We start from the raw sequence: 19610 nt of genomic DNA, 5'->3' as shown, positions 1-19610 counted from the left end.
ATCTTATTTATCCAAAATTGCCTTGTACATTTAACTGAATTGCATTGTGTTGGTATAAAATATCTGCAACGTTAAAACAGGAAAGAAAACATTTTCTTTTGTCCTACTGCATTCAAAAGAAAGAATAATAATTATTTGTAGTGCTGCAGAAAAACCCAGTTCATGTGCAATTTCTGCATTCAGTTCCAAAGTTAATGCATGATTTATTGTCAGGCATCGCAATGCAAACTTCCCTGTGACACTTCAGTGCACCGTATGAAAGATGGTTATCTGCTATCTTCATCACTACTAGAAGGAATCTTAGGCTTATGGCGAAAATAATAAAGTTTTAGTAGATAACTGACTCCAACAACTCCCTCAGTACACAGTATTTACAGCCTATTTGGTAGATTCTGAGCGATATCTTACACAGCTGTTGAAAAATAGAGCAAAAATTAGCAAAAATGTATATTTGAATTATTTAATGTGTGTGTTTTCACAAACCAATGCAACTTACTGAACAAAATACAATAACAAAAGGAAAATTATTATTTCAAAGTATACTACAATTAATAAGCACGAAGAAATAAAATATCCAAAAGAAATAATACACATATATGAGAGAAGTATAATAAAACAAATAGTTCCTTGTCTATTCATCCACAGACTGCCACAGACAGATCCCTGATAAATCCATAGGTAAAGTTTATAATGTTCTCTAATGTGAATTTATGGGACTAAGATATAATATTGTTCATGCCCCAAACAAACCATAAAGTTAGCCTCAGACAGATGTTCTAAACAATCGGTTCAGAAAGTAAATACTTTTCCATTCAGCTCTAAAACTAATAGGCAGCAGGTGCCAAGACTGTCTTCTGTGAATTGTCAGGTATTAGCCAAAACTCTGTCTGTAGAATTTGTGCTACAGCTATAAAAGAAACCTCATTTTGCCATAAAAGTCAAGCAGAGCTCCAGATTTTAAAGTCAGAATTATATCTCTGCAGTTACAGCTCGAACTGTGAAAAAGAAATTTATAGTTAACTTTAGTTATAAAATGAAAATTGAGTACCTAAGATGGGCATGAATGTGACGACAAACAGCACTCTTGTTTCAAGAAACTTGTGCCAAAAATCTTATTTGAACAAATATTGCCTCAGACTCTTTATCCCAGACTAAATATGGCATTTCACATCAAAGTGATAGTGTGGTATATTTTTGCTGTTTTTTTTTCATTACCTTATTTTAAGACATGTAAGTTTGTGAACACATCATGGCTTCATGTTTTTCTGTCTCTGACTGGTTTATTGTTCATGATATACAGTAAGAAGCTCTGATGGCTCAAGCTTATGTTATTGAATGAAATTAAGGCAAATATCAATAAATACCTCTTATGCCAGTGTGTAGAGAGTGTGTCTTTGGGTTCTCTATGATCTGCTTTCTGAGGAACTTAGCAAAACCTTTGTTCTTCTGTATCCTCCTTTGCCTCTCTTTCATTGAGGCCTTTTTAAAAGGATAGTGTGTTTTCCTGCAAACACATACATGTTTCTCTTGAAAGTCATTGTCATGTGTAGCTTGAGTGAAGGGACAACAACACAAACAGGGAGTTTTGTACTGAAAGGGTCTGATTTACGACTGAAACCTCATATTAACATTAAATCAACTTTTGCGTCCTCCTTGGTTTGCAAGGCAAAGAGTTGTAGAGGTTTTCCCCCCTTATTTGCAGTTTAAGTCATCAGGATGGGATCTTTTAATTGCTAGTATGAACAGAAGGAATGATTACAGCAAGCAAAACCTTTTTCAGTGTTCTTGAAATAGATGACAGACCTATCCTTAACATACACAAAGAGAGAAAGTGTAGTACTTTTTACCACAGCACAAGCAGAGACTGCGGCTGTAGCCAGACATTTTCTAGCTATGATCCCTGGTCACTCAGGGATGTGCAGTTGATGGATAATGTGTGGGAAAGCTGTGGAGAGCAGCTTTGACAATGATCAATTGTAAGCATTTTGTTGTGGTTGGATGACTTGGATTCCTTCAAAACATATGACTGTGTGGATAACTGCTACAATAAAATGAAGAAAGTGGAACATTTTTAGTTTTGCAATGGTTTAGTAAATGAGGCATTCAGACATCTCTATGTTTTTTAACAGCGACGGAATTTGTGCTGGAATGTTCCCCAGTGTATCTAAGCAGATTGATTTTTTTTTAAATTTACCAAATATGTTTAGACAACTCTAAATAAACTCTTAATGGGAATTTTAATGGATCATTCTCTCTGCTGCTTCACTAAACATTGTAATGAGCTTTGAAACCTAGAAAACAACAGATGTCAGCTAAATAACTCATCCCCGGTTCCAGTGACTTGTTGCTGATGTTATCCAGAGCTCCTGGACTGTGTGGAGCCTGACTAAGTACAGACATGACCTGCCAACCTCACGATGTCCTCCAGAGCAGCAGTGACTATGAAAATATATCCAACTGGTTTTTCAACAACACTGTAGGCTACACCTTTTGCTCCACATCCCTTTGGTTCTTATCATCATCCTTGAACAATGAGGTGAGAGCTGCTGTACTTCCACTTATCATTCGTTTGATCATTTGGCCTAGTGAACCTGCAGAACATAAGAAACTTAGCTCCATGCTTTGTTTTATAAATCAGAAGGCTGTGAAGCAAAGCAATGAGAGAGAGAAAATCTGCACCTGTCCTTAAGCCTTTCTTAGCTCTCAGCAGGCTGATCTTTTTTGATAAGGTCTCAATGAAGTTGCTTTATTGTACGCCAACCCTCCTTTCATGTGTCAGTTATCCTAAACATCTTATAACATCTCCACTTTATCTCCGACATACTCATCCTGCTCAGATACACTAACTTAATTTATCAGTCTCCTCAATTTCAAGCAGTTATTTTAGATGCTGCTACAAATAGCCAAGTTTGATGTTATGTAAGAAATCCAGACAAATGAGCATGAAACGGGGGGAAAAAAACTGTCAGATCTGAAAAGATGTGTTAAGTTGATGTTTGAGATTACATTTTTCATGCTTAAAATGTTCAGTAAACATGGCAAGACCTAGTTAGATAATGTGATCACATCGACAAAGCAATAGCAAACAAATCACCAAGCCATTGCTACTCATCTTCAGCAGGAATGACAACTCTAAGATTTATATTACAGCGCTGCAAATAAGCTACAAGTGTTACAGCATAAGTTAAAAACCAGCCTCTTCATGTTTCTGTGATTCAACATCTTGTCCTCCACATTTAGCCTACTGACAGTCTGAGTCTTAGTCTGAGGATTTATCACCAGCACAACCAAGGACACAGGACATGAGTGCTTCTGTAAACACATAAACCAACTCCAAAATAAATTCATATTCATCCTTGACATTTTAGATGTTGGAGGTGGACAGATGGATACTTCTTGACAAATATCAAATATCTCCTCATTAATTCATTACTCCTTCCACTCAGTCTGTCCGCTTGTTTTTAAGAAGTCACTCAAGTAAATCTATGTATTTTGCAAGAGTATAGGCTGAAACCAAGAAGACACACACATTTATTTCCATTGTGCCTGTTATAAAGTTCAAAATAATAAGGAATTTAGAAAAAATAAGTGCATGTTAAAGAAACGAACTGTAACTGCATTAAAGGAGTAGTTTGTATTTTTGGAAATACTAAAATTAGTTTTCTTGCTAAGTTATATGAGAAAAATTGATGGCACTCTCATGTCTGTTCATTTAATAAACTACAGCCAACATAAAGGTACAAGCACGTTTAATAATGCATAGAAGGAAAACACTGATCTTAAACTAAATAGACAAATGGATCCAATAGCTGTTAATAACAGGTTGCAACTTGTAGTATAATCACGCTGCTTTAAAAAGTGATATTTCAGCATCACTGTTTTCTATTTCACCTTCAGGTTGCCTGTATAAGTGATCTACCAGCAATAAACTAAAATTGCCCAAGAAAATCCCTACTACTAATGTCTTTCCCTTTGCTGTGACATGACAAATAATAACAACCGTCAGTAACCAAGTAACAACGATCCAGGGATTAAATGGAACATCCATAGTCAGGATGGAAGGTAGGTAGAAGTATGTTTTGATGGTTTGTTCTTATCATTTTGGGCTTTAAGGGGATTAGATGACAGGGAGCAACATGACCAGTGAGTCACTGAGATCATTGATAAGGTTGGTACTTAATCCAGGAAGTTACCAGGAACTCCGGTATAAAACAAGATGGATTAGAACAGCCGTTCTCAATATAAAGGAGTCTTGTACAGAGGCACAGAGAAAGGGAAGCGTTCTCTCAACATGGTAATACTTTAATCGTCTCTGTATGACTTAATCATCTTTTGATGTTTTTGATTGACTGGTTTCTTTTGTCTCTGTATCATTAGGTAACTACTGCAGTTACGATGGGCTCCATGAAAACAGCTGCACTGTCTCTTCTTTTGTTGTCGTTTCTTCTTTACATAGCTGATTCTTACCCCAACAATGACTTATCAAACGGTAAGAATTGTTTATAGTACCAAATTACTGTGTTAAGTATTTGCACTTACTAATAATGGCTTACAATTAGGTAAAAAATCTAATGAAAATGAATGAAAGAAACACTAAAAGCAAAGTTCTACAGCTCAGTAAATTAGCTTCACCTTCGTGTATTCTTTAAAGATATTGTACACTGTGATTTTAATCTGAAATTCATATGTTTTCTCTAGCGGGCTGTGAGGAATGCACGTTGAGACAGAACCCTTTTTTCTCCAGGGATCGTCCAGTTTACCAGTGCATGGGCTGCTGCTTCTCCAGAGCGTACCCAACACCTCTCAAGTCCATGAAGACGATGACAATTCCAAAGAACATCACCTCAGAGGCAACGTGCTGCGTTGCAAAGCACAGCTATGCGGTACGGGAACGAGCAAAACACTTGTCAGGCAGAGAATTTTCTGCCTATTTACTATCATTTGTATGGGTTCCAATAGCAATTTAACAAAACTCAGAAGAAATGTCTTGGTAGCCTACTCCTCCTGTTCAATTTAGGTTCAGAACATATATGAGTGGATGATTATTTTAGTCAATAAATACAATTAGTACAATGTGAAATTACTTAATTTGCTTAAATTATCCAACTTTATATGTGTACTCCTTTAAAATTGAGAGTAAAATAATGTATCTTTTACTCTACTACATTTACATAACACAGCTGTAAGAAGTTATTTCTCATATAATACTTGTTTAAAAAATTATAATGAATTACACTGCATTGTCACCCATACAAAAATATGATGAGTAGGGGCCTTTTGTCATTTTTCCAATGTCTGTGAATTGGTAGTAGTTACATCAATTTCTAAGATGGTTTTCACTTGAATTAAAAACTCATATTTCAGAGAAAACAAAGCTTACTGAAATAAATAACCACAAAATAGATTTATGTAGCAAAAACCCCAGAGATTAATCTGAACACTGTAGCTGTGAACCACCTAATAATGTTGTCTATAATAAAATATCAACACAAGTATTTTCACTGTTGATACTGAAATACATTTAGATGATAATACTTGTGCTTTAATTTATTCAGACTTTAAATTATATTCAGATTTTCACATAGTGCAGAAATAAAGAACACTAATACTTCTTCCACCACTGTAGTTCAGGTATTTTGGTTAATGTTTGGGTGCTAAAAAATGCACGTGCTCAAGATTGCTCTGACGTTGTCAATATTCATCAATTTTTTTCTTCCTACTTGTCTGTTTCTTTTACAGACAGAGGTAGCTGGCATAAAGGTGAGAAACCATACACAGTGCCACTGCAGCACCTGCTATTTTCATAAGATATGACAGTTGAGGACTGGAGACCATCCTGCAGCTTGGCAACACAATGTGTTTCTTTTTCATATGCACAAGCTCTTCTCTGTGTTAAAAAGTATGTGCTTACAATTGCCAGACAATATTTTTGTAGTGTCTCTGTCTGTGATGAGTAATTAGCCTACATATTTGCATGATAAATGTATTTAAGTAATAGTGGATTTGAAAAGCAATTAAAATATACACCAAGAGACTGCATTTTCATGAAAGTGTCTTTCATTGAATTCCATGTGATACAGTGTGTGTGTGTGTGTATGTTGAGGGAAATGTGTGTTGAGAAAAGTTAATTTTTTTTGTGAGTTGCTTTGAGAGTCTCTTAAATGAATGTAATATAAAGAATAGAAACACGCATAATGGTAAGAAAGTAAAAATGTACTTGCTGATCAATTGGTTTCACCAATTAGAAATAGAGGCAAAAATGTAACTGAAATTTAAAGCAGTGTAAGAGAGATCTCATTAAATTGCTCAATAAAGGGGAAATTATGGAGATTTTAACCTTGTTGGTTGGATCAATGGGGCTATAATCAAAAATAATTTTACTGAGCAAACATCGGTTCATGATTATTATTAAGAAATCTCTAGAAGAGCTCTGATCATTTTTAAATTAAATGCCCATTTTCGGGTTTGTAGATTGTGAATTGAAGAAATGTAGGGTAACTCCATTTGTTTATTTGTGACAAGAAACTCTAGCCATTCTATAGGGTAATACAAAACTTCACAAAGTCAGCATAGCGCATATCCCTATAAGTACACTGTAGTTACTCACCTACTACAGGTGATATTTCAGCATCACTTTTAAAGTGTTTCATGCTTTTCATGAGTGATAAATAACACTCACTGCCACTTAAATAGTATAACGATCAGTTTTTCTTTTGGTTGATATGATTACAGAGGCCAGGTAGACTTACCCTTGTTGGTGAACATCTGTCCTGCTGCAGTCACACTGGATCAGGCCTATTGTGAACCCAGGGGTGCCCTGTTATTACCCTGAAGAGGCAAGAAAGATGTGACTAGTTTGAGATAGGGGCATTAGAGATTGATTAAAACTTTTGTGAAAGATTTCTGTTCACCTTGTCTCTGAGGATGGTTGGAGGTCACAGCTCACCTGCAGTATCACTACACATTTGCACCATGCAGTGTTCAGGGAAACCCAGATTAGTCATGCTGAGGTGAGCAAATGTGAGCGTGGCGGCCTGTGTGCAGAGTGTAAATGTTGTACCTGTGGGGTCGCGGATGCTTTGTTGACATCAGTAGTATCTATGTGGAGCACACAGTGTGCTCTCCCCTCCCCCCTGCGTGCGCGTGCGTGTGCGAGTCTGGCAGCGTAACATCTGTGCGTACGCGGTCGTGATTGTTGTGAAGATGGCGGAGGGGGAGACAGAGAAGGAATATGACACACGGAAAGCTATCGAGGAGCTCCGAGAGCGGTTCCAGGGTCTGACCACAGCTTTGAAAGAGAGCTCGCAGTCTCCGTTGGAAGCCTCCCTGCATTTCTGCCAGGAGTTTTGCCAGGTTAGCCCGTTATCCCGCCGCTCATCCCGGGTAGCCTGCAGCCCCTCTGGCTTCCTGGCCGAGGATGCGCGTCTACGTTTGCTACAACAATGTAGCTAAAGAGCTAGCTGCCTCGCTAGCTGCCTGGCATTTCAAGATGGGGAAAAAAACTCCGCGGTGCTTTTCAGCCTTTCTCGCTGTGATGTTTGTCTGTGGCATGCACTTATTTGCAAAGTGTGACCATCCATGCGGCGAGAAGTCACGCCAGTGTACGCCCACTGTGCATGTATTACCCGTATTTTCCAGGCCAGATAGCTAATAGCAGATGAATGTTGCTAGCTGGTATGCAGGGTCCCCCTGTCCTGTGCAGTGGTCATGCTGTGCAAAAAATGGATAGCTACGTTAGCGAGATTTTCCTAGGCAAATGCATTGATATGCACTGAAATATACAATTGTAAAAGCTGTATAAAATATCATTTAAACGGGATAACGCTGCATCTCCATGCTTGTTTAGGTTTTAGCTTGGTGTAAAATGGGGTTACTTTTGTGAAGCTGTTTTATTGTACGGAAAGAGCAATGATTTTTCCAGGGTGCTAGCCCGGGCCTTTTTGCACTAATTAATCCAGCTAACCACATCAACGCAGATGTTAATTATAGTATTATAGCCAGTAACAGCAAAAAAATGTTAACGTGGTGTGAGTGTTAACGCAAACGACCCGCCTGCAGCTGGCCGAGATAGTGATTTTTAAGGGGAAAGTGTGGCAGTGGTCACTGACTCCATTACACATCCTCCTCATTAATTGGCGCTGATCACGTAAATATAATACGAAGTCTCCATTTACCTGCGATGCAGCACAGATTATTGTCATCGCGCTAAATTAGCGTGAGATTGTAGTTTAGTTTGTTTCCCACAGTAATCGGCGGTGAGGAATTCATTCAACTTTAGAGTTATTCGACAAAAAGGGGACGAGTCTCGGGCTGTGTGCTGTGCTTGCATGTATTTTAGTTGTGTTACATATTTCTTTCAGAGGAGTGCAACTGCGAGGATAATGTAGTTATTCACGATGAAATGGATGCATAGCGTGCGTTGAAGAAATGCTGTAATGTGTTATTGATGAAGATTTGGCGTTGGCTCAGTTGAATGATAGAAAAAAAAAAGATGGAGGCTAAAAAGGCTTTTTTTTCCCTCACATAACTTTGGTGCTTTGTTGTTCCAGGCATGTACATCTGTACTAAATTGTGCCATAAGTGTGTAATAACATAGCAATTATTGCTCCACATTATTATTATATTTGTCCCTGATTGTTTATAATAGTAACATATTTTTCCTCTTTCCCTAAAAGTTGACTTTGGCTTGTTAATACAAGATGCAACCACAAATTTTAACTTATGCTATAAATTACCATCACGCTGCAGTGATTATTTACCTTACATTTGGTTTTTCAGCAGACATTTTTTAAAAGAATTTTACCCTTAATTTATTTTATGTCAATGCTAAGCAGAATTTGTCTACATGTAATTACACCTATAAAACTGGATTGGCACACTAAGCTATAGAAATTATAAATAAATGTTTGACAGTAGTTAACAAATAAGCAGAGTATGGCTATTATGAATTATCCATTATTGATTAATTTCCCAGCTAGTATTTTAGACTAATTATTTTAATCTATGGGATGAAAAAACAACAACTGCCTATCACAGTCAGGGAACAGCATCAGATTGGCTGTTTCATAAATGCAGTCACACAAGAACCTGAAGACATTAAGTTTAACATAAAATAGAGAAAAAAGTTAATTATGGGAAGCTTAAAACGAGAAGAATGTTCTGCATTTTGCTGGTTGGTGACTTGAATGAATGTTTGTTAATGTAAAAATATTTAATATTCATACACATCATGTTTTTCGTCAACCTTTTTTTTTTTTGCTAAGCAGTCCTTATATACATACTTTATTCTCAAATATGCAGAGTGAATATTTGCTCTAACTTAACCTTTTCTGCTTTAAAGCGTCCAGTAGTCTGTGCCTTGTTCTAATTGCAGCATTCGCATGTTTTTTCTCAGGTCCTGGTGGAACATGCAGGTCGCTGGAAAACTGATGAGAATCCACTGCCCTTGCTGGAGGTTTACACTGTGGCAATCCTCAGCTTTGCTAAGGCCGCCTCCTGTCTCTCCTCCGAATGTGAAAACGTGCCACTCCTACTTGAAAAGTTAGCACTGTGAGTAGAAACTGTGCAGAGGATGTCAGTGGAAATAAGAGTTCGGAAATCCTCTAATATTTCTCTTACTTTCAGCACATTTTCTGAACTGTAATGTCAATTACAAATTCACAACATAACCATAATAGTCTATATATTTTGGTAAAAGTATTCCCATGAGTGTTTAGGTTAAAGTGGCAATGAATAGGTTACATTGGGTTTTAAATCTGTAGTTCTACTGGTGTCGTTATATTTAAACAGATTTCTTATTATTGTTAAGAGAGGCAGCTATCTTTTTGAATATTTAGAAAGATGCACAGCATTTGACAATGAGAATAAACAAAACATACCCAAATCCCAAAGGAAACTTAGACATGAAAAGTTTGTAAATACTCTGTAAACAGTCTACAGGAGCCACTCAGCTATTTGCACAATGTGCTGTTACGAAGGCCTTAAGGCTGTGATGCAGAATTGAAATGCAGGGGACCTCTTGGGGAGCGATATATTTGGGATGAGCTACAGAGTACACTTTGCACATGAAGGCGCTGCATATACACAAAATGAGGAAAATTAGAGACATAATTATCAAAGTCAAGGATGTAACATCTTAATTATCAATTGTATATCCAGATTTTGATCATTCTGATCGTGATTATTAGTGTTTTTCATGATCACCATATGAAAAACAACAGTGATTATTTGAGAACACCTAAACTCACTCCTACACGGATGTTTCACTGCTAATTTATAACCCATTTTTCCTGTTCACTCTCTGTTAAATATTCAAAATGACACTGATTTTACAGCAACACAGTCTGTGCATGGTTATTCTTGTATGGTTATCCCTATTTTGTGGAGTGTGTGCACATCCTTGACCTAAATCTGGCTTTAACAAATGACTGTGTGGGATTCACAGGAGCTGTGCGGAGCTGCTGCTCTTACTGCCCCAGCATGTCCCTGGTGCCTTATGGGAGGAGTTTCAGTCCTCCATGAAGGTCAGTATCCTCAGGGCTATGCGTAAAATTTTTTCTGAGGCTTATCTTTGTGGTGATAGGCAATGTAATGTTGTTTAGTAATTAGAATGCATTTGGTTTAGCTCAGCATTGAAGTAGTAAAACAAAGAGGTTGAAATGTTGGGGTCTGTGCGTTCTTTCTGCATGTCATATTCACGAGTAGTGTACAGTGGCATCATTATAACAGGGATTTCATATTCTTAACTGCTTCACATTTTTGCACATGAATTACTGAAGTTTAAGTAATTTAGTTATTACATATTTATTTGTCTTTTATTGCAGTTGGCACACAGCCTTTTGCAAGAAAGTGGGAGCACACAGCTCTGCCTGCTTTCAGTTCTGGCACAGCAGGACGGCGTCTGGTCCAACACCACATTAAGCAGTATCCTGTCCAATCAAATTCCTCAAACTGAGCAAGGTTAGTCCTCACTTTTTTTTAATTTGTTTGGAGACACTCCAATTTATACAGCTGTAATTTCATGAAATAACTATTGTTAAGTGCTCATAGTAATTGCCAATCTGAATTTGCCCTTGTGTGCAGTTTTTCACTTCTCCTCTCTCTGTTCTTCAGTCCATGAATATCTTGAGATGGAAGGCCCCACGCTTCTTAACATGCGAATAAAGCACCTTATCAAAGTGGACAGTGTTGATAAAGCTGCTGTCCTTGCAAAGATGTGCTCAGAGTATCCGGGATATGAAGGAAAAGGGAACTTCAAACAGACCTACTTGCTTTGCATCTGCATGACAAAAAATCAGGAGCAGCTAATGGAAGAGGTAAGAAACAAGACAGTTCCTTGTTGACACATTGTTCATTGATTTTTAACAGCTAAACAAACAACGTGCTCTTCAAACAAATGATCAACAGTCTAATATTAAAGCAAATGTACAAACAATGTTTTTGTGTGTTACTGCTTTTACTACAATATTATATTGTCATTGCAATGTTTTTTATGTTTTTTTTTGTTATTAAAATAAGCTAATAGGACTAAAAATGGTTTATTTTTCAAAATCAAACCGAAATTAAATCCATCATTTAGCACTTTCCTGACATGGCACAATGAAAGGTCTTACAGTGTTGCTCAGCATGACAAATATGAAGTCATTTAAATCTCCTACTATTTGTTTTCTTACTTGCTTTCTAATAGATTGCATCAATAGACTGTAAAGATGCTCTTGAAATGATCTGCAACTTGGAGTCAGAGGGAGATGAGAAAGGAGCTCTCTGCTTGTGCACTGCCTTTCTCAAGCGACAACTTCTCCAAGGAGACGTTTATTGTGCCTGGTGAGTGTTGCTGTTTGTATCAGACAAATACAAAAGCACTTGCAAAATTACTCTTACCAATACAGTCGTCTTGGGACAATTTCATGTTTATTGTGCAACTGACTTTTACCCAGTCTGGAGCAATTAAACATGCACACACAGTGTCATACGTGCAGATGTCCCCTCATTGTTGAGCAGGATTGCAGATGCTAACTGTGTATTTTGATTGAAGTGCCTTGTCTTTATCCATCTGAGTGCAGACAGGCCAAATGTGAAGGAGAAAATAGGAGTATACTTGAGTCACTCCATTAGATTTATGTCTTCTTTATCTCAGACACTGTCTAATATAAACTATGCAAACATGTTAGGGTTTTTTTTAGTAATCTGTGCAGTACTCTTATTTCAAAATCTTGAACAGTTTGATTTGTGCACTTTTCCAGGGAACTCACGCTTTTCTGGAGTAAACTACTCATGCGTTTAGAGTCGTCTGCTGATTCATTTCTTGGCCGTAGTAAAGAGATGGCTCTTCTCTGCAGAAGTGTCTGTCACATTCTGTTTCTCATCAAAGTAATCCAAAATGAGGTAAGAAAAAATTGTCTACTCATTTGTAGCTAATACCACAACTTTGACATTACCACTCACTCAAGCAGTGACTCATAGGATGCTTCATCTGATAACATGGCCTTTGATTAAAATCCTTGCCATTTATGCTGTTTCTTTTTTATTTTCCAAGGTTGGAGAGGTGGGGCTGCCAGTGTGCGTAGAAATGTGCATCCAAGCTCTGAAAATGACATCCAGCGACCATAAAGACAGCAAGTCTACCATCTGCAAGACTATTTCCTGCCTCTTGCCAACTGATCTAGAGGTTAAGCGTGCATGCCAGCTGACAGAGTTCCTCCTCCAGCCTACTGTTGACTCGTATTATGCTGTGGAGTCACTGTACAACGAACCTGACCAAAAGCCTGAGGAGGACGGGAGTCTACCAGTGCCCAATTCTTTACGCTGCGAGTTACTGCTGGCCTTGAAGACACAGTGGCCTTTTGATCCAGAGTTCTGGGACTGGAAAACACTGAAACGCAACTGCTTGGCACTGATGGGCGAGGAGGCAGCTATTGTGTCATCTATTGACACACTCAATGACACAGACGAACAAGAGGTGGAAAGTGCTCTTGGCAAACTCCCTGAATACAAGGACCTGGAGGATTTTCTGTTAACCACTACAAACGAACTCAATGAAATCACAGATGAAAGAGAGAAAAACAGAGAGGCTAAAAAACTTCGGGAGCAGGGTTTTGTGTCTGCTCGGTTCAGAAATTGGCGAGCCTACATGCAGTATTGTGTTTTGTGTGACAAGGAGTTCTTGGGTCACAGAATTGTTCGCCACGCTCAGAAGCATTTCAAAGATGGAGTCTATCTTTGTCCAATTTGTGCTGACAGTTTTGAAAGTAGGGAGGTTTTAGAACCACACGTAGCATCACATGTAAAGCAATCTTGCAAAGAGAGACTAGCCGCAATGAAAGCTGCAAGGAAGGTAACCAAACCACCTCAGTCCCCTAAAAGTCCAACAAAAATTTCAAAAGTTGCTGCCAAGACAAACTTGAGCCCCGTTAAAATCGAATCTCCAATTGGTGACCAGTTGGCATCCCATGTTAAAATAGAACAAACAACATCTGACACACAGATAAGTCAAGACTGTTTCTGTCCTGTTAAAAATTGTTCTAAAGCTTTTAAGTTTTTCCGTAACCTCATGGCTCATGTCAGGTCGCACAAGGACGACGAAGAGGCCATGAGGTTTTTAGAGATACAAAAACAGAAAGTAGTGTGTCAGTATTGCAGAAGGCAGTTTGTTAATGTCAGACATCTTAATGACCATTTGCAGATGCACTGTGGCAGCAAACCATATATCTGCATACAACTTGATTGCAAGGCCAACTTCAATTCTAATTCTGAGCTTCTCATGCATAGAAAAACACACCCAGAATTTAAGGCCCAGTGCATGTTCCCAAACTGTGGCAAAGTTTATAGTGAGGCCTACCTGTTGTACGATCATGAGGCTCAGCATTACCTTACCTACACCTGTCAAACAGACAACTGTGGTAAAATATTCTACTCACAGTCTCAGTTCTTGTCTCATCAACAGAATCATAGTACAAATGATGCCATGCACAGCTTTTCTGTTACCAATCAAAACCCTCCTTCTGCTGCAGAAGTACACCCACCACCACAGAACACCCCAAACAAAGAGGACACATGTTCTGAGGTGGTTTGCCTTGAAAGAATTAATACAGACTTTTCTATGACGGAAGCATCAAAAGCAAATGCATCACCATGTACATCACCAGAGGCTGCTAAAGAGCCTGCTCCCCTGAAAGTAAAACACTCGATTGAAAGCATGCTGAATTCAGTGGCAAATCCTGAACTAAAAGAACCTGAGAAATGTTACACTCCACTGACCAACCCTACCCCTGTACCAGCTGATGCAAATCCACCACCAGAAGCTCCACATGTGCACCCAAATGTAGCTGGGCAAGGCAATATGCCTCCAGTTTGTCCTGTCCCCAGTGCAACAAATCCCGTGGCAAGCCAGCAGGAAGAGGGGCATAATAATGTACAAGGCAATGAATTTCAGAAAACGATACCACAAATAATTTCTCCAAGTCAAATAAAGACGGAAATTCCTTGTTCTCTGCAAGGGTATCCTTCCAGCACACCTGCTGTTGCAGCTGGCAGTGAAGAGAACCTGCATTGCTGCCCATTTAGTGAGTGTACAAGGGCATACAGTACAAACAAAAGTCTGTCTAGGCATGTGAAGAAGCAACACCCTGAAATATTTGAAGATTGGAAATTAGCCAAGAAATATAACAAAGTGGCCAAAATTACAGCAAAAAAGGCACCGAGTGCACCAGTTCAGTCTCCAAACCTGGGGAACAGGCCCCAAAATCAGCCAGGGATACTATGCAACAAACCTGGAATGCAGCAAATGGATTACCCGATGGGATGCTCAACTTCACCTGCCCAATGTTACCCTGCATCAATGGAGCCTGTGCCTATCACTCCAATGGTAAACCCTACTTTGTACCCGTGCTGGGGAAGCCCAAACAATTCAAGTGGAATGATGCCGTCAGACATGTCTCAGTCATGGTCTTCACCACCTATGAATAACTGCTATCCAGATGCCTTTAACATGAATGAGTACCCCTCCCGCAGCTATCCTGCCTGGCAGGCAGAACCGTATCAAACCACATCGTCTCTCCCATCTGATAGAGATCATTCAGTGGCAGCTATACACAGTCCCTCTGTGTCACATGCTCCTTCAGATTCGAGTTTGATGTCTCAGTATGTGTCCAGTTCTCTAATGCTTGACAATGGGGGGCAAATGCATAATGGAGGACATCAGTATGGACTTATGCATTCTGAGGGTACTGGAGACAATGTAGATGTGAGAAAAAGCAGTTCAAGTCTGACAGGACAACTGGATAATGGAAACAGTATCTCAACAATTGACAGCCTTCCTGAAGGAAGTTACCACACTCCGTATGATCAGAGTGAAAACTCTTGTCTTACTCAGTGCTCATCAGTTGATATTCCCATGAAATGTCTCAGCCCAGAGGCTCAAGTTCCATTAAAACCTACTAATGTAGTCATTAAAACAGAGAATATGTCAACTCCTGGTTACGAACAGATGGACAACTCTGTGGATGGCATGCTCAGTCCACACAGTGCCATTCACACTGATTTCTCATACGATGAGGAGTGTTCTAATGCTGACTGTGAGGCTAACCCATCAGATGACAAGGCCAGTGACACTGACGTGCAGAAAGGAAAACGCAGCAGACTAAGCAAGCGTACCAAATGGCCAGCAATCATCAAGGATGGCAAGGTCATCTGCAGGAGATGTTTCAGAGAGTTCACAAGCACCAAATCTCTTGGTGGTCACCTATCTAAACGTTCACAGTGCAGACCTTTAGATGAAATTGACTTGACAGCAGATCTGCCAACATCATTTCTTGATTTCCTCAATGACCCTCATGTCCCCGATACTAATGGAGCAATATACAACATGCCAAATGGTGATTTCTCACAGGAATCTTGTAGCTTGACCACTTTGACCTCACCTATGGTCTTGAAACAGGAGCCCCAGAATACAAATATAATGGACTATTCAAACTCCTTCTCAGTTTCCCCTGAAAACCAGCAAGAGAAGGCAGTAGATTTGGCTAATCCAGCCTTGACTGTAACTTATCAGGAGGATCACCTGATGGAAATTTCACATGCCTTTCAAAGGTTGGATTTGATTGAGGCTGCCCAAGAGAAGATGCGGAACGCTATGTCTTTAGAGCAAAATGTCAGTCATTGTAATCCAATCCCCGATGTGGAAAAAAGTAAAATACTGAGTAAAAATGATGACAAGCCCACTGAAAAGATACCTAAACCTTTTAAATGTGACCAGGATGATTGTGAGTACTCATTCATGACAAAGGAGGCACTGTTCAAACACTTGAGTAAGATGCATGATTATTCTCCTGAGATGATAGAAGAACTAAAAAGAACCCCATCCAAATTGTCTCCATATCCTTGTCAGATTTGTCCAAAAACATTCACAAGAACAACAGGACTGAGAATTCACTATGAAAAAGTCCATCGATTGTCAAAGGCAGAAATGCAGAAGCTAAGGATCAGTGCTCGAAACAGACGTGCATTCAGATTAAACAAAGATGAGATGACGATTAAACGTCCAACCTCCGATGCCAATACCAGTCGCACAGTGCAGCCTGCACCTGTATTACCTGCTATAAAACAAGAACCACTTGACATCGCAATTGCACCTCAACCAGACAATGAAAACAATCCAGCTGTTACTCAAATCATTTCAGGAGATGCAGACAAACAGGGCTTGACACCTGACGTATTAACTGTTACACGACTACCATCACCTCAAAACTACTTGACTGAAAGGCTGTTCGGGGAAATGGCTCCACCTACTCCTGAAAAAGATTCAGAGCAACAAAAAATGACTGTTACTAACAGGAGTCCGGACATGAAACAGAAATCGAGTTTGAAAGAGAAACTCAGTCCTGTTGGCAAAGCAAAGGTGCCGCAAGGAAGATCAGATGTGTCTTTGAGTAAAGTAAAAGAGACAAAATCTTCGATTGCATCTCCCTCATCCTCCCCAGAAAAACCCAGCAGCTCCAAAAACACACCAACAAAGGATGAGAGGAAAGATAAACTTCAGAAAAGATTAAGTCTGAAAATGTGTGACTCAGACAATGCCTACAGTCCATATAGACCATATCGCTGTGTTCACGAAGGATGCACTGCAGCATTCACCATCCAGCACAATTTGATTCTCCATTACAGGGCCATGCATCAGGCGTCCCTGCCTGCCAGCAAAACTGAAACGGACACTGAAAAGCCAACTGTTAATAATGCAAAGGAGAGCAATCAGAGCATGGGAAAAGATAATGAAGTCAGATGTCAAGTGAAAAACTGTTCAAGGGTGTTCATGGGCATCACCAGGTTAGTGCAACATTACCTCTTACTTCACAAGTTCACCCGTGACAAAGCCACCTCCATGATGGCCAGCATGACCATAGGGACGTTTAACTGTGACCGGCCAGAGTGCGCTCTCCCCTTTAACTCCGTGGAAAATTACATCGAGCACATAAAGAATTACCACAAGGAAATCGCCATCTCTGAGAGCGGCTCAGTTGATCCAACTTTCCGGTGTGAGTATGAGGGATGTGACCGTGTGTACACTACAAAATCAAACCTACTTCGCCACCTGATCAAAAAGCATGATTATGTCTATGATCCCAAAACAAGCGACGGAAGAAGAACCAAGTCCATAGGGCTCTTCCCAGGGGTTACCAATGGGAAAGAAAATGTAGAAAACAAATTCAAAATGAAGAAGAAGAACACTAAAAAGAAAGACGGGAAGTCCATTGAACACTGGACCAGTTTTGGAAAGCCGACACTAAAATCACACGAAGAGGCGTCAGCCATGTGCACCAAGAAATCTGCCCTGCAGTACCCATGCATGATCATAGGCTGTGATGCAGTGGAGCGGGCAGAAAGAAGTATATTTAAGCATTACACCACTCATGGCCTCACGGAAAGATACATTGAAGACCAGAGAAGTCAGTTCATTTTCTGCAAAAAATACTCACGCGCCAGATGCAAAGAAGCAAGCAAAACAGAGGGCGCTTCAAGTTCATCCTCTGAGGAGACCGAGCCGGAGGAAGCCGAAAAGCCCAGTGACCAGAAACCAGATGAGCCGGTGGAAAGAGTAGGCCAAGAGGACAGCAAACAGTCCAGCGAGGATAGTGCAGAATCTCAAGCTTCCACTGGGACAGAAGTGGGAGTTAAAAGAGGCCGTCCCAGAAAACCTGCACAGCCCACACCAGCCTGTCCGGAGAGGATGCAGACACTGAGGAACCGTGTGACTGTTAACAGTTCAAGAGAGAACTCAAATCCTGGTACCCCCACAGCCCAAGAACAACGTGACGACGGGGTTATGCCAGGGTCTTTCAAGCCTTTAGGACTTGAGGACTCTTTCCTTAAGTTTTTGGAAACCTCAGAGTCAACCCAATCTTCCAAACGCAAATTAAATGATAAATCTAGTGCTGAACTGCCGCCCAAAAGACAGCAAACTTACAAAAGGAAATCTGCAATGAAAAGTAAAATAACTGGTGAATTAAGAGGCTATGAGAATCTTGTAGACTTCAGAAATCCCCTAAATCTCAAATCTGTGAGTAATGTTAAGATTGTCATGGACAAAACATTTTCAGACGGTGCTGATCTTTTGCTGAAGCAGCTACAAGACATGAGGCCCATAGTCAAAATAAAAAAGTGGCTTTACAGCGGATCATAGCCCGGTATTTTGTTTTCAACTCAATCTTACTCAGGATTTGAGAAGTTATGCTGCAGAATGGTTTGTTTGATAATGCATCAGATTTCCAACTGTTAACAGTCATGGTCACAGTTAACGATGAAATGGCCTATTTTGTACTTAATGAAAAAATGTCTCGGATGATTTTAAGTATGTATGTTAGTTATAATAACCAGGTAATCTATAGGGCATAGATTTTAGAAACATGTTTGTATTTATGCTTAGTACTGAAGATGTTTTTTTTTCTTTTGCTAAATGGAGACTTTTAAAGAAAACTATGTTTTTATATATCCCTATGGGATTTCAAGTTCTGTTTGTATTTATTTTATCCTTTTTCAACACTAGTAGACCTATCTGTAATATTTACATGTCTTCCACAAAGTGTTCAATAAAATGTTACTGGTTCTTTTGTAAAGTACTGACTGCACATTTTCTGTTTTATAAACTGTATAGTATATTCTATTGTGGTTTACATAGTTTGATTTAGTAGATTTGCTCTACAGCCTGCCAAGACTAATACACAGTCCTGCATTGACACGGTGCAGTTGGTTACATTTTGAATGATAGTATACAATCCTGATGGAAAGTAGACTTTGTGGGATATATAGGATACATATATGATATATAAGGTTTTATCTCTTCATTAATATTGAATATTATGACAAATCATCAGAGAGGGATCACTTAAATTCATCTTAAAATTTGGCAGTGTTTCTTTCTGGAAAATGTACACGTTTGCAAGACCTACTATGAAAAATACAGATGGGTGACAAATTTAAAGAAGAAAGAAACACATCAAGTGTCTTTATGGTGTCAGTGTACCTTGGCATTAAATTTTCAAGTTTCTGGAGCTGTATTGGAGTGAAGGATAATATTTCATTTAGCGTTATGATGATGGTAGAGAGCACTGTCTAGCACA

The 19610-nt window shown here is 39.3% G+C and overlaps 2 protein-coding genes across 2 annotated transcripts; both read left to right on the top strand.

Annotated features, from left to right (window-relative positions):
* The first annotated feature begins 4169 nt into the window (after positions 1 to 4169).
* Positions 4170 to 6050, top strand: cga (glycoprotein hormones, alpha polypeptide). The gene is made up of 4 exons (XM_023284482.3): positions 4170 to 4294; positions 4378 to 4489; positions 4699 to 4883; positions 5740 to 6050. The coding sequence occupies exons 1-4, from the start codon at positions 4292 to 4294 to the stop codon at positions 5812 to 5814; spliced, it is 375 nt and encodes a 124-aa protein (XP_023140250.1). The 5' UTR covers positions 4170 to 4291; the 3' UTR covers positions 5815 to 6050.
* A 1128-nt stretch (positions 6051 to 7178) lies between these two features.
* Positions 7179 to 19106, top strand: znf292a (zinc finger protein 292a). Its single transcript, XM_023284511.3, has 8 exons — positions 7179 to 7353; positions 9395 to 9549; positions 10445 to 10523; positions 10824 to 10959; positions 11113 to 11315; positions 11687 to 11823; positions 12243 to 12384; positions 12536 to 19106. The coding sequence occupies exons 1-8, from the start codon at positions 7204 to 7206 to the stop codon at positions 18671 to 18673; spliced, it is 7140 nt and encodes a 2379-aa protein (XP_023140279.2). The 5' UTR covers positions 7179 to 7203; the 3' UTR covers positions 18674 to 19106.
* The last annotated feature ends 504 nt before the right edge of the window (positions 19107 to 19610 follow it).

The sequence above is a fragment of the Amphiprion ocellaris genome, chromosome 20 (assembly GCF_022539595.1).
Source record: "Amphiprion ocellaris isolate individual 3 ecotype Okinawa chromosome 20, ASM2253959v1, whole genome shotgun sequence".
In the NCBI taxonomy this organism is placed as follows: Eukaryota; Metazoa; Chordata; class Actinopteri; family Pomacentridae; genus Amphiprion; species Amphiprion ocellaris.
Note: the sequence above shows the minus strand (reverse complement) of the source record. Positions and strands in the feature narration are given on the sequence as shown.